Source organism: Pinus tabuliformis, chromosome 4_1 (assembly GCF_031772625.1).
Source record: "Pinus tabuliformis cultivar Carrire ecotype Pingquan chromosome 4_1, CPIR1, whole genome shotgun sequence".
NCBI lineage: Eukaryota > Viridiplantae > Streptophyta > Pinopsida > Pinales > Pinaceae > Pinus > Pinus tabuliformis.
Window position 1 is genome coordinate 69,342,312 of NC_142303.1, and position 15,888 is coordinate 69,358,199.

General features: G+C 40.4%; 1 protein-coding gene across 1 annotated transcript in view; it reads left to right on the forward strand.

Moving 5' to 3' along the window:
- The first annotated feature begins 2,569 nt into the window (after nt 1-2,569).
- The window catches only part of LOC149174181 (uncharacterized), a 177,276-nt gene continuing 163,957 nt past the window's right edge, over nt 2,570-15,888 (forward strand). The window contains exons 1-3 of the mRNA XM_089419220.1: nt 2,570-2,831; nt 2,935-3,094; nt 15,107-15,791. Of these exons, the coding sequence (XP_089275346.1) occupies nt 2,935-3,094; nt 15,107-15,791 (845 nt within the window). The 5' untranslated portion in view covers nt 2,570-2,831. The remainder of the gene's footprint in view (nt 2,832-2,934; nt 3,095-15,106; nt 15,792-15,888) is intronic.

Below are 15,888 nucleotides of genomic sequence, written 5' to 3' on the forward strand. Positions count from 1 at the left end.
ACCAAGGACCTAGGGTGGTACCCTTCCACTACGATGATGAGCTTGGATGATTTGAGGCCAAATGATGATAAATGTGTCGTAGGAAGAGCATGTATGTCTAGAGATGCAGTTAGAGCCATTGTCCATAGAGGCTACATCATGATGTCGATATCTAGTGGGAGATTACTAGATAATTATGGATAGACTTTTGTCGGGAAGACAATAATTTTGAGTTGGGGAGGATGTTAGACCCTAGAGTTGGGTATGCCTTTAAATGAGGTATGCGCCATGGGCAACATCCCCATCACATAGTTTGCAATGAAGATATCGAACATAATGTGATGAAAGGTGGATGTTGGGTGAGGGCACACTAACACGAGGTGTCAAAAAATTGATTCTTGGAGTTTCCATTGGGAACATGTGGATGACTTGGTGGAACTATGGATGTGGATGACCAACCGCCCAACTTGCCCAAACAATGGGTGAGAAGCTAAGAGTTGGATCATGGGGGGTGGGATAGGCACCCCAAGGCGCAACCCAATATGCCCCCAAGACAAGTGATCAAGTCACAAGTAGTATGCTGAATCGGGCTACAATGGGCCAAACAATGAGTGAAGTGTGAAAGGAAGTGGGCCGAGATGAGAAACCAACTAAGCGCGTTTAGCTGAGGGCATGTAGGTCAAGACGAGATTGAGTGACATGGGTAGAACAATCAGGCAAAACAGGCGAGGCAGGTGTAGCGTGTGAATGCTAGGCAAAATGGTGGAGGTTGGCCTGACCTAAGACACACATCCCATGAGATGATTCAACCTGAATGTGGGTGAAGTGTAGCCACACGAGGGGAGGCACATCCCATAGAAATATAATAACTGCATGATGGAGTCGGGACATAACACAAAACCAATCGAATGATGAACTGAAGTCACTCGACTGAGAGTTGGGATAAGGTGCAAAGGGTTGCAATGAAGTACAGTGGGATTCGAGATGCTGAGGTAGCTCAGGGCTTGTGGTTATGCAAACCTGAGTGAGAGTTGAACCGAACTAAGCTTGGGAAGAGTAGTGTGACAACTACCTGAATAGGTTTGTATGGGTGTTGAAATGACCCGAGTGGGGTCTGACGGGTGGGGAAGGTTCTATTATGTGGTTTTGTGGATTCTTGGCTATGTGCTTCTATTGATCCGAGCCATTGCCTTAGTGAACTAGTGTATTTGTGTTTTATGAATAAAGTAGAAGGCCAAAGGGCTATTTTTCTTAATCTTGTGCATGTGTATGATGATGGCTTAATGTCTTGCATTTGATGTACATGTTTTAATGAATGAATGGAAGTTTAACCGAGACAATAAGATTACTTGCAGTATACCGAAGAGTTATGAATTTATGCTAAGTAACCAATGTTATAGAGATTATATAAGTAAATTTGCAATGATGCATAGTCTGGGTGGAGTAACTCTATACTTCACGAAGCAAAGACGAAACACATCAATGCCACATGCTCAAGGAGTCAAAATGTGCCCAAGAGGCAACTTGTAACCATAAGAGCCCTTGGGGTCATGGCAAAGACAAAGCAGTGACATTACTGGTGTTAGTGATCAACACATTGATTGGAAAAAATCTCATTACTGGTGTTGGTGATCAACACATTGATTAGAAAAGATCTTAACTCATCTCTAATCTTAACTCAAGTTTGAAAACATATTAAACATGGAAGCCACCCTTCCTATATATCCTTTATATATTTTTGTATTATAAATGATTGAAGTACCTTCATTATTTGTGTAAAGATAAGTACTCCTTCACATGTAATAAGTGGATAATATACCACACAACAACATTGGTAAGACCATGGTGAGTGATCCTCTAATGATGTTTCAAATTACCAAAGCTACATGCAATGAGAGACCTAATCAATAAGGTAGAAGGAGATCCACTCGCTATGTATCGTGTGTGAGAGAAAATATGATGGAGCATTGATGTGTTAAACTAGCCGAATCTCATTGACCAGCCCCATAAAACAAACCCTCACATGAGAGGGGAAAGGTTACCTCTTAAAATATTTTTTAATCATTGCTGTTACAAGGTTATTCCCACGTCATTGTTGCCCAAGACTGAGGCAGGTGAGCAAAATTCGGCATTTATTTGTGTGGGTAGGGTATTAAAAAAATTTAGTATAGGCCACAAATAAACGTGATTAATGTATTATTATTATATTACGGTATTCACGGATTTGACTTGGATAATTAGCTGCATAGCGAGCCCGCCTAACGCTTGAACTAGTCCGCACATTGCCAACCAGTGATCATAAAAGTATGACGAGCATTACAGCTGTGAGAAACTTGCGGGTAATTATGGACAGCTTAATGTTTTCTCGGGACTGTAACAATGGCTTCGGAATCCCACGCCATGCGCTCCACTTCAAAAATAACCATGCGCCGTCGTCGTCAATACCAGCGAACTTCACCGAACGGACTTAGCGCTTCAATAAATAATCCGGGAATGGATGAAAAAGTTTGACACGTGTTTCTTACGACAGACACGTTATCAAATGCATGAACCAAGTTGGTCAAATGGGGCCCGTTCAGCGGAGTACGTGTGGAAGTTTTCCATTAATGTTTTATTTTTTGGGATAAGTTTCAGCGGGAGCTGGGACGCCCGATTTTCATCTCTCTGCTAATCCATAAACTCTGTTAATGTTCGTTGAATCTTGAATTGTCCGTCGAATCTTAATTACATTCTTCAGAGAACAGAAGCCGCTGCTGTCCGGCCGTTAAAGAAAAGACCGAGAAGCGTATGAGAGTGTGACCGTTATATTGACGGAAATACTGGCAATAACGGCGAGTCTGTTCGCTGATTAGGTAGGTATGCTGTGCGTTATTTCCGAAATTTGTTCTCTGTATATGGATTAATTTAGCAGGACGTGAAAATGCATTCTTGATGGATTCCTTTTTATCATTTTAGATGCGAAGAGCTATTTCGGATGATAAAATGGCCAGTTCCAGCTCTGACAGAAAAGTGTCGACGGTAGCGGGGAAATCCGTCATGCTACATGCCTTTTCGGATTTGTCGCGGACATTGCCACTGTTTTTCGTGCACATTCTGAAGCAATCTTACATATTCGGTACTCTTTCTTAGCTCTTATGCTTGTACTTACTACTGAAAACTTTATACGGAAATTGACATTCTCTCGTATCTCTTATGCTTGCACTTCTTTCTGAACGACTTTCTACGGAAAATGACGCTAAAACAAGGTAATTTACAGAGCACTGTAAGAAGAATTTTAGGAACGGTGCGTCAGTATAATTTGTTCTTGCTATCCTCTTCTATGAAGGAATATTTTGGCCATACAATGGCAAAATATCTTCCTTTTCACCAAGAGTGGGCCAGATGACATGTCAACGTCACTATAGCTTTGAATTTCGACATTTGAGGTCAAATCACTGCGAGTTTAAAGATAAATAGGGGTTCTATCGTGTTTGTGACTATTATCCGGACCTAAATTTCATTAGCGGCGTACCCGGCGACAGATAATTCATAATCTTTAGATGAATTCTAAATTTTTAGGTAAAGATGAGTGTCGCGAAGACTAATAAATATTTTACCAAGGTCAGGAGCTCCTCATTCCTTTTCTACGGTCAGTGATGTTAAAAAGTAAAAGCAACCGTAAGAAATTTACAGAATAAGGCGACGAAAATTTGAGTAACAGTGCTCAGCATCATTTATTTTTTGTTTTCTGGGAAGGTAGATTTCGGTCATACAGTGATAGGTGACAAATGGCTCGTATGTGTGGCAATATCGAGCCTGATGACGTATGACTGTTACTTTAATTTAGATTTCGAACGATATTAGGTCAAATTACTGCTATGTTAAAGGCAACCAGTGTAATGATCTATTTGATGACTTTTATCGGTAGATTAATTTCATTAACGGCGTGGGGGTAGATTAATTTCATTAACGGCGTGCTAGGGGACCGAGCGTTCCCAATCCAGAGGTACATTTCATAAAGCCGTGCCAGGAGATCACTACCTATTCACAATTCTTTAAATGTGAGTCACCGGGAGACCAATGTCACTGGTGCGAAGCTCAATTCATTGACAGTGCTTTAGGTGTCGATGAATTTGTGAAAGCTAACTGAACATGGCGGCATATGTGGGAAGCTACTGTTATATGAAGGAAGACTGTTGTGTTAAGTAATATGTGTGAAGACTGACTAACACTTTTTTTTTCCTTCCCGGTATTGTATCCTGGGGAAACCACTCATGAAGATCAGACATATTACAAAGTAGGATTTAAACTTGGGTGGGAAGGGTAAGAACTTTTCCTTACAACCACTCAAGCTACACCCTAACTCTGGTAAAAATAACAGAACATTTACAGGAGTACAATATTTATCAGGGATAACTGTATTAGAACGAAAATATATTTCAGGTTTAAACATAAACAGTTCTTCTGTTCTAAAAGTATCTCCAAAAAAACTATTAAACCAGAGAAAAAGAAATACTAGTTAACCTTTGGATTGCTGTTGTTTTTGTCACTCAATGCTGTCAGACTTAAAAGTTGTGGGAGTATCCTGGTGTGGCAGCTGCTTGCTTCTTCATGTGCAAGAAGTTGTTGATGTCTGCTCTGTCTAGAGTCGATCTGTTGAAATCCAAAATCTACAAAATCCAGGCTCGAATGTGCATGATCAACATACCATTAACTTAATAATCACCAAGTATTGCATGTAAGGTAACAACATTGCAGGAGGTAATTAAGTGTAATCAAAATAATATAACAGAAAATGCAGTAGATTCATCAAACTTTTTCATTTTGGAGCCTCTAGTCATATTTTTTTGTTTTCCACAACCTACCCTTGCTGTACTTGTGTCTTAAAACCCATCCTCGTGATACCACTTGTAAACGAACCGTGCCATGCTTTCACCCAAAACAACAATTTTACTCTATCTAAAGGCATACAGACCATTCTTGCACTGCAACCTAACCTTGTGATCCCTTTCCATTTTGTAATACATTTGAGCTTGTAACATCATTCCACCCTCACTATGCTAATTTGCTTCAAATCACAGACTTCACAAAACATTAACTAGCCTTACTTTGATATGTCTATTGCTTGTGCCAAACCTTGTTGCTGGTGTTGGACCTTTAAAAACTTCACCAAGGAAAGTAGTCCATTTGTTGTCTTAGTGGCAGTCAAATTCTTGAAAAGTTTGTCAATGTGCTCTGTTTTCACAAGATTGTGATCAGACTTGTTTAAAGCATCTTCTTGTTTGATACATTTTATATATGGAAACATATTTATAAACACAGCGAAAGAGGAAGAATATATAAGCCAAGGACTCTAAGGTTTGAGCATCCTTGATCAACAATGCGCCCTTGGCTAGTAGTTGATGGCTCCGAGTGTTGTTGTTCAAAGCATCTTACACATCCAAATTAGGTGCCAAAAAATGAGTCCTTGTAAACCTTAAATTTGTTTCCAACCTGTCGCAAAATCAATAGCCCTCATTTTTTGCATTCTTTTTTAAGTGCCTAGGTGTGGGCTTGGGGGACAACCAAGGAATTTTGAAGAATTCCAAGGTTATCAATATGTTAATTTGACTTGCTATATTTCCACAGATCAAGCATGATGACATAACTTAAAAACACATCTAATATAATCAATTTGAAGGGTTAGGAAAGTTGTCCTACAATCTTGCTCTTGAATTATGCTCTAGAGGGAAGCATTGTGGGAGGGCCGCCTTGAAATTAATTACTTTCAGGAGTGCTCCTGGGAGTGTGCTCTTGCTTTGTGCTTCAATGATATGCTCATGTGGTGCTTCCTTTATGCTCTTGAAATGCTCCCATGGCACTCCCTTGATGCTTCTAAAATGCTTTAGTAGTGCTCCTTGGTTTCTCCTGTCATTCATGTTCCATACTCCATTCTTACCCCTCATTTTGTACGAGGCTTCGCTTGTGATTTTGATCTCACACACACTACTGATTTTCATCACAAAGCAGGTTTACACGATGATAAAGCTTTGGGTGGCCTAGGGACATCCACGTGTGCTTGATTGGAGAAGTGTGTGTGCTTGATCGGAGAAGTGTGTTTGATGGTGTTGCTGCTTTGGTGCTTCCTTCATGTTGATGTGGGTGGATGGTTCATGTGATGAGCTTTGATGCTATAGTGTATTATTGATGATGTGACATGCTCCTAGGCATCATGATGTTTACATTTATCACTTGATGTGGTTTGCCCTGACTCCTAGCACCTTGGGGCTTGTTTGGCTTTATTTCGACATTTTCATTAATTTAATAGTGTTGGAGTCTTGGTGTGAGAATGCCTTTACTTGTATGGAGACATTTGGCATTTATATAGGATCTTAACAGGATGAAGTATCATTATGGATGGAGCTCACCTTGTGCACACATATGGGGGTGGTTTTGTCCCTTCCAATCACTACTTTGGCAACTGGTCCATATTTTGACATCTGGAGGTCTATTATTGGAGTGGCCTAGCCTGTGTGGCTTGGTTGCATGCATGGAATAGTCTATGGTGACAGAGACTAGGGTTCTATGATGAGCACTCACTCCCTTTGGCACACATGTTGAGGCATGGTCATATTTTATTGTTTTCATGAGGAATCGTCCCCTTTTATTTGTGGAGTTGTTGAGCCTCTTGAGGACCTTGCACATGGTTTAGCCACTTGCTTCATGCATCCATACTTTTTACACGCATGTTTAGGTCACCTTAGTTAAAACAACTATTAGACAATTGTTTTCACACATTATCATGCATTATTGATTGGACATCTTGTTGGAGAGCTATTTGTGCCACTTGTAGTTGTTGAGCCTCTTGAGGACCTTGCACATGGTTTATCCCCTTACTTCATGGATCCATACTTTTAGCACACATGTTGAGGTCACCCTATGTATGAGTAGTTACAACAATTAGTGGACCATTGCTTGCACACATTCTCATGCATTATTGATGGGATATGTTACCAACCAAAAGTGGGTAACCCCATAGGAGAATTTTTCTCCTAGACACCTTTTCAGTCACAACCCCTAACAGCCACTGATATGGCCAATGTATTGTGCCATTTTATCTTTGCTCCCTGAATCAATCATATGTCCCCTTGCCCATTTGTCAACAACATATGTTCGAAGGTGGGCAATCCAACCTAGAAGGTATGTTTTTCATTGTGCAATCGGGTGCTTATGTTTATTTTTCATTGGGCATTTTGGGCATGGATTATTGGGTGACTTGGAAGAAGAAAGGGTTTTGATTGGGGTCTTGTTCCCTCACCTTAAATGGGGGGAGGGGGGGGTTAATGGGTTAATCCTCAACCCTAGTCCCATGGGATCTCCCCTATTAGCCTCTGGCTTTAGGAAGGGCACTACTTGGGAAACCTCGATTTTGGTATCGCGGTCCCGTTTTCCCTTTTCATAATTTTCACTTCGCACATTACAAGCCCTATTTCATCATCTTTCCTTTCTGCGTCCACATGACCACTGGGTCCACAAGGCACTGACACACCTCCTTCCCTTGTCCACATGTTTGGGTCGGGCCCATAAATGTTTCCTTGGAGGTTGATGCAGCTAAAAGAAAATTAAAAGCATATTATGGCCACAAGCAAGAAACAAAAGAAAAGAATATTATAAAAATTCAAAAGATGGCTGGGACATTATAATAGCATGTGGGCAAAATCCAAACACGAGCTCTACCTCTTATCATTATGGCCATAACCCTTGTTCCTAGGGCCCATGAGTGCCCCTATATCATTAAGGAACCCATGCACGTCCCAACCCCCGGTGGGCGATGAAATGCCTCACCTTAAGGGGGTAATAATTGCTTACATCATACATAAAATGCTCTCATTTCTTGGAGCCCTGAGCAGTAATACAAAGAAAAAATCAAGAAAAGGCAAAAGGCAAATGAAGAGGGGTGGAAAAACAGAGGCCAGGGTAACTCATGTATCCATGATTGCTCCCTCCTACATCTGTATGCCCAATATGTGGACATTCCTCATCATTTCCACACTTGTACCCATGGAATTTGGCATTGAGACTCCTGTGTCCCCACCCATATCATCATAATTGTCAGGCCAGGAGGTAACTATTGATTTGTGGTAGCATTGGATGTGCTCTAGCCATGAAAATTGGTGGAGAGGCTAAAGCACATGAGATCTCCAAGACCCAAAAATGGTTTGGGAAATTCCACCCGGTTAGAGAGATATTAAAATAATTAATATTTTTAATGGAGTTCCTAAGTCTAAACTTAGGAAAATTAAAATATTAATGGGTATTAATATAAAACTGGGTTAGAATGTTCTAAATGACATGGATCAAGCCAAATCTAATCTTAGCCATTTATTAGGGACTTAATCTCGGCCGTTGAAGACTCAACATGAAAAGTATAAGAGGAGGCTTGATGGTTAGTTAGAGGTACACCAAGATTGATCAGACAGTTCGATTTTCTGGAGCGGGGTTTGCTGAGAAAATTCGAACAAGTGATCTGTTGCAGCGAGGGGCAGTGAGTACATAGCAGAGAGATAGAGATAGTGCCAGAGGGTCAACGCAATGACTGAAGAGGTTGACACAAAGGCAGTAGGAGCCACGCAGAGGCAGCTATAGATTGCGCAGAGGCTGAGGGGCATGCGTGGGTGATGCAGAAGGCCAGAGAGCTGACGCAGATAGGCAGAAGGTTGATGTAGAGGGTTCAATAGTGACGCTGTGGCTAGCAGGGCTGACGCTGAGCTGAGAGGAAGCGCCAAAAGGATTTTCATGGGGCAGACTAGTGTTGAGAAGTTGAATATCTGTCTCCGAGAAGAGGTATTACTGCTGTGTAACAATCTTTGTTGGGTGAGCCATTTCGGCACCCTAGTTGTACTCAAGAAATCTGCACAATAATAAAACCCTCAAAATTGCTGCACCGGTTTTCCCGCATTGGGTTTTTCCAAGGACGATTGTCCAAAAATAACGGTGTCCCTTGTGTGTTTGTCTAGTATTTCAGTTGCTGATCTGTATATAAGTTGAGGCTGCATTTATGTTTATTTTCAGTATTTATTTGTATAAATAACTTGTTAATGGAATAAACAAGTAGGTGAAGTAAACCAGATAATGCAATAGGGATTTATGATGTGTTAGATTCATAAATTTCAACATGGTATCAAAGCATTGCAGATCACAGGAGGACTGAAGGCACCAACAAATATCGGAAATTTGCAGCAGTAGCAGCGGTCCCGAGAGACAGAGCTGCTCCTAAACAAAAGGCAACAGAGAAGGACTGATGCAGAGGGCTTGTGTCATCATTTCGAGCTAGAGAGAGGGCCAGCGCAGAGGCAAAGAGAGGCAGAAGAGACTCACAAAGAGCCATGTCATCCTACTCAGCCAGGTAGGCTTGATGTAGTTGGCCAGAGGAGCAATTCAACGATTGCCGGGATTGCGCAGAGCTAGAAGGCTCAGTTTCTTCAGTTGTCGATGCCTAGAGAGTTGTGGGAAGAATGTGGTTGGGAAGTTGGTGGGGTGCTATTTCTGTCAAAGCAGAGCAGTACCTAACGGGACAGAACCAAGGAGCAGCAGTAGCAGCGGTCTCGAGAGACAAAGCTGCTCCTAAACAAAAGGCAACAGAGAAGGACTGACGCAGAGGGCTTGTGTCATCATTTCGAGCTAGAGAGAGGGCCAGCGCAGAGGCAAAGAGAGGCAGAAGAGACTCACAAAGAGCCATGTCATCCTACTCAGCCAGGTAGGCTTGATGTAGTTGGCCAGAGGAGCAATTCAACGATTGCCGGGATTGCGCAGAGCTAGAAGGCTCAGTTTCTTCAGTTGTCGATGCCTAGAGAGTTGTGGGAAGAATGTGGTTGGGAAGTTGGTGGGGTGCTGTTTCTGTCAAAGCAGAGCAGTACCTAACGGGACAGAACCAAGGTAGAGGGAGTCGCTGTCTTGATGGATTTCTAGCTAAGAAATCCAGATTTGAGTTGCAGTTGCAAAGAGGATCGGAGAGGAGCAAATCGACATTTGGCGGGAAGATTTTTAGCAGGGAAATCGAGACTCAGAGGGAGTCTACGAGAGAACTTCCAGGAGGGAAGTCGAGACTCATAGGGAGTTCAGAAGAGGAGCGGAGATGGCAGTGAACGGACTAAGGAATCAGGACAGGTTGGACGGGGCTTCCAACTTTGTCATCTGGAAGGCCAGGTTTCTGTCAGTGCTGGATAAACATCGCATCAAGGGCTTTGCTTTGAGAACCGTGGTTATCCCAATCGACCTAGCTGATAATGAGAAGTATGAGGATGCAATGGCGAGGGAAAAGTGCATAATCCTTGATGGGGTCAAGGATCATGTTGCACCACATATTGCCGAAAAGAACACGGCAAAGGAGATGTGGGATACTTTGACGACATTGTATCAGGGCACTTCTGCGCAGCAAAAGATGCTATTAGAGAATCAATAGCGGTCGTATTAGATGCGAAGGGGGAGCAAATAGATCTATACCTCCTCAGATTGTAGGAGATTCGAGACCAACTTACTTCCATAGGGGCCACATTGGATTAGGAGTTCATGGTGAGGACCGCCCTGAATGCAGTCTCCGAGGAATGGGAGACATTTGTCCAAGGCATTTTGGGCAGAGCTATTTTTTCAGGATGGGAAGAGATGTGGGCAGCTCTTCGCTAAGAAGAGATCAGATGGTTGACCAAGGCGGGAAGTAGCAGCAAAGGAGGACGTATTAAGAAAGAAGAGGAGAAGGATACGGCTCTGGCATCTGCGGGACAATAAGGGAAGAGGAAGAAGAAGGATATCTCCAAGGTGAAGTGCTTCCATTGTGGGGAGCTTGGTCATTATGCAACCTAGTATCCCAGGAAGAAGAATACCGGAGAGGCTTCTGACTCCAAGGCAGCTCCGGCTAAGGCGGAGAAAGAACTCGAGATTGATGACGACTGTGCCATGAGTGCTCATTCACCTCTAAAGAAGAGGTGGGGTGACATCGAGCTGTAGTCAGGAGGACTACAAAAGACGAGGGGCAGGATCCTTAAGGTACCCAAACTCTTGGATCATATCCGTCTACGGGAGCCCCGAATGACAGTAGCAGGATGACGAATGTCGGGAGGAAGCAAGATACGATGGAGTGACAAGGCAGTGGTAAGAGTGTAGAGGTCTGTAGCAGCATAGTGGGGGTTGCAGCAATGCGAGAGGCACAAAGATGTTTGCAATAGTGCGAGAGGCATAATGGAGGTTGCAACCGTGCGAGAGGCACAAAGGTGTTTGCAGCAGTGCAAAAGAAACAAAGGGAGCACAGGATAACAACAGAGGTAGCTTCAACGTCAGGAGGCTTCTAGACCGACAAGGATGTCAGGAGTTGGGTAGATCAGTTACTTCTCGGTAACTGAGTTGCAGTGCAGCAGTTAGCAGTGGTAGTGCTATGGGCAACATGATGCAACATGTTGAGAGAGAGTTGCAGTGCAGATGCAGTGTTGGGAGGAAGGACCAACAACAACATGGATGCAGAGGGAGCTGTAGTACAGATGTAGCAGTGGCAGTGGCAGAGCCATGGGCAACAGTACAGGAGGCAGCAGTGCAGTGGATGTTGGGTAGCAGGCCAAGCATCAACATAGGTATCGGTGCTGGAGTATCAGTGTGATGTTCAGTGGAGGAGCATTACTAGAGCACATTCCTCGCTAAGAGGGAGTGTTGATTTGTGGTAGCATTGGATGTGCTCTAGCCATGAAAATTGGTGGAGAGGCTAAAGCACATGACAAATGGTAAGCAGGTCCATTTATGCATTATTAGGATGGGTTTGGAAAAAATATACAAATTCAAATTTCATATATATTATTAATTATATTTTTTCAACTTTAATATATTTCATATATATTATTAATTATATATATATGAAATATTAATTAATAATATGCATGTTTAAATGATTATCATTAAAGTTTTCTTGTTTAAAATTTAAAGTTGAAAAAATATACAAATTCAAATTTCATATATATTATTAATTATAAATTTATAATTTATAAAATATAATTATTAAAATTTAATATTATTATATTACCCGATGAACCCACGCACCCTGTTTCCAAAAATGCCGTCCCCGTCCCCGCACCCACGTTTCCTGGCAACATAGCAAAATATATATTCATGAGATTACATGCTTGTAACCACAGTTGAAGAAAATAGAAATTCCTAACTTACTATTTTCATATTGTTTTAGATTAATCATTGATAGAGAGACTTTTGAGTAGACTAAATATCAATGTTGTGAAAATAGAGATTGGGATTAAATTGGTGAGGGTCTGAAATCGTAAAAATTGGGATAAAATCAGTAAAAATCGGCAAAAAATCAGCAAAATAAAAAAATTAAAAAAAATTAAAAATAAAAAAATAAAAAAAATACATAAATCAAGAATTTTTTTTAGAAAAAATCGGGATTAAATCACGTTTTTTTTCAAAATGAAAAAATCACTGATTTAATCGGCCGTTTAATCGTTTCAGTGAAAAAATCGCGATTTTTTCGCAACACTGCTGAATATGCCCCTATGAAAAATAAATGTAATAAGCATGCAAGTTTATTATCGTTTTGTAAATTTGTTATGTAGATTCTAGATTAGTATGAGTAAGATCATCGAGCAAGTACTTCTTGTTTATGTAGATTCTAGATTAGTACGAGTAAGATCATCTAGCAAGTACTTCTTATTACTAAGTAATTAAATTGTGTTGAAGGGTCTAGGAAATGGTTTTTGCTGGGGTTGAAGAGAAGCTTCCAGGATTGTCGGGGTGAAATAATAAACGACATGACCATAGCTTTAAGTTAATGATGTTGGCTATTCTTGGGGTTCTACTCAATAGTTGCAGTACTTGGGAACATGGGTGGTTTCACAGGTTGTGAATACATCATATTGTATAAGCTCTTCTCTCCTAATACTAGGGTGCTTTTCACCTCTTCTACTTCCATTGATTTTTATCAGCCATTATTGATAATTATGGATTATTATGATTTATTGTAATAGGACAATGCTCTTGTTAAGTTCCTTGGCTAGTGTGTTGCATTTATAAATTCAGTCAGAGTTACCTATCAGCTATAACTGAAAATGCTTCTGCTTCCATTGGTTTTATGGGCATTTATTGATAAATATGGGTTATTGTAATTTGTGATTTATTGTGAAAGGACCGTGCTATTGTTAAGTTCCCCAGCTTGTGTGTGACATTTATGAACTCCATCAGAATTACCTATCAGTTATAACTGAAAATGGATATGTTTTAGAAACATAAAAATGAACTATGAATTAGGGGTTCTTCCAGTTTATAGTTTGAGAAAGGAAGAAGTAACAAAGGAACTTAGAAATTAGACGTGTGATTTTTCGGACTGTTACTCCTGCATAAATCTAACTGTTTCCTTGAGAAGCTTGGGACTGTGGCTGAGGGAACTCAAGCTTTGTACTTAGTATTCAATGCATAATAAATATATGAGCAATATTACTTCGTCTTCTCTGCATATATCTGTCAAACACTGTTGGTTGATGTGTGTAGAGTCAATTTCAAGGACACACAAATCTTGGACTAGAAAATGAAATCAACTAAGTCTATCAAGGGACTAGACACTAGGGCATCATTTCACTCTCTTGTAAGGATAGAAAAATGCATGCAGTCACAATAACAACTGGATGCATAACTGTGTGACGTAGGTCCAAAAATAAATGCCACGTGTTACTATAAAAGCATAATTATAAAGAAGGATGTGCAAATAAACTAGAAATACAACCTATCCAGTATTGATGATTTTTTAGAAAACGAACACATGCCTATCCCAAAATTTGAAAAGTAAGATGCTAGAATGTGATAAAAATTCTACAATGAGCATTTTTCTTTGGGTGGTTGCTGCATTGCGGAAGGTTGTTACCTAGATATGTGCTAAGTACGCAGATCAAGCTGGTTCCTGTCAAATGTGTAGGGCATAGTCCCAGTTCTGGTAGTTCTCTATACTTGAGTACAATTCAAGTAGTGTGCAATAGTTTCCTAGCAAGTTGCAGTCCAAATATTTGTACAGAATCCTTCAAATGCAATGCACTGCCTAAAACTTATGCAATATATGCAGGCAGCCATTCTGAAACTGCAATACGTATAGGTAGCTATCCTGATTCCTGACTTGCCATGCGCTACATAATATGGAAAATATCCTCATAAATTGCCCTTACATCATCATAAATTCAAGTAACTGCAACATAACAGGGGATGTCTCCTCACGACGTTACAAATCTATAGAAATATGAAATAATATCCCAATGTCATTATGGCAAGCAAAGCTCTGCAGCATTGGAAGTGGCTACTGTTTTTATTCAGCACAGACCCTAGAGTAGTGGTATAAATCCATATGCATACGAAGGATTGTTGAAAAATGATGGGCAAGTAAGGAAAATATTGGGGTATATGTAATACCTCCTTAAACTTGGAGACCCCTCCTAGTTGATGCACACTATCTTAGTTATTACCGCATATCAGCCCTACAAACATAGAGCCATCATAACCAATATTTCTAATGGGGCCTTATTATTGGAGATGCTAATGTCTATGTGAGATGCCCTATATTGATGTTGTCCCTTCTATTCATATCAGCTTTTGTCATTAATTAGTATGAAAACCACATTATCTCTTTTTGAATTTATCATGCACAACAATCTAGACTGTAACAGTAAGCAACTAGCAACACATTAAACCCTTTGATATTTTTTCTGTAGTGTGTTTACTTTCCAAATCATGCTATTTCTGCAAGGACATCATATTATAGACTGGTCCTAATTTAAAAAAGAAGTGAAAACTAACTATAATTTTACTCTGTTTCCACCAGAATTTCTTACCTTAATGTTCCTTTTTAACCTCACAGTTTGTGGAATGCGATGGGTTTAGCTGGTGCATCAAATCATCAAGCTTATAAAAACTATCCTGGAGCTATATTTTCCTCTTCTAATGTGTGTTGTCATTATTTCAATTCCGTTGGTGCTCTCACATATCTTGATGTGCAGTCACAAAGCTAGGTCTAGATTGTTAGACTCATTAATCAGTACGATGTGCAGGAGATTTCATGCATATATTTTAGACTTGTAAAATCCAATATCTTGAGTCTTGAAAGAAATTTGATGTGGGTAATTATTCTATTTGATAGGAAAAGGCAAGGCAGTTGTGAAGTTCAAGGCACTTCGTCATCAAGTGATAGAAGCTTTACCAACTGCTCCACCACCTGGACCAGCTACTTATATAATGCATTGTCTCAATGTATTGCGTCTTGTTGATGCACCATATGATGAAGGCCTAAGCCACTTACTGACGTCAGCTCTAAGTTGTTTAGATAAGTTAAAGAGGACATTGAATGATGATTCTGAAGCAAGGAAATTAGCAGCTGAGTTGTTCAATAGTGTAATCCTTGGATCTGTTGTTCTCAATGAGCGCATCCTTGTTAAACTGGCCACAGTTTTTAAAATTGAGATGAAAGACTTGAAAGAAGCAGCATATACTTCGATATTGGACTCGGAGAAGTTTGAGAAGGTAAAGACAAGTCTCGAGGCTTTCATTTTAAGGCTTATAAGAGCTCGGCTCTACCCCAGTGCTGTGGCTCTGTTAAAGCAATTTGCTCTTCAACATACTACTCCCAAGGAATTTTTGGTCACTATGACTCATGATAACCAGGTTGAAGTAGCAGAACAATGGGCTGTTTACATGGGGAAAGACATGATTTGCTCCCTTGTACAGCATTTAATCAATAAGAAAATGTTCAAGAAGGCATATAAGATGGTACAAAAGTATAAATTGAAGCCAGAGTTTCCAGGTGTTTATTATCAGTATAAGAAAAGGTACTACATATCTCAGTTGTTTAGCAGTATAAGAGCACAATTCATATATCTTCTAGGTCCACCATTTGCTAATGAATGATTTATTTTCAATCTTTCA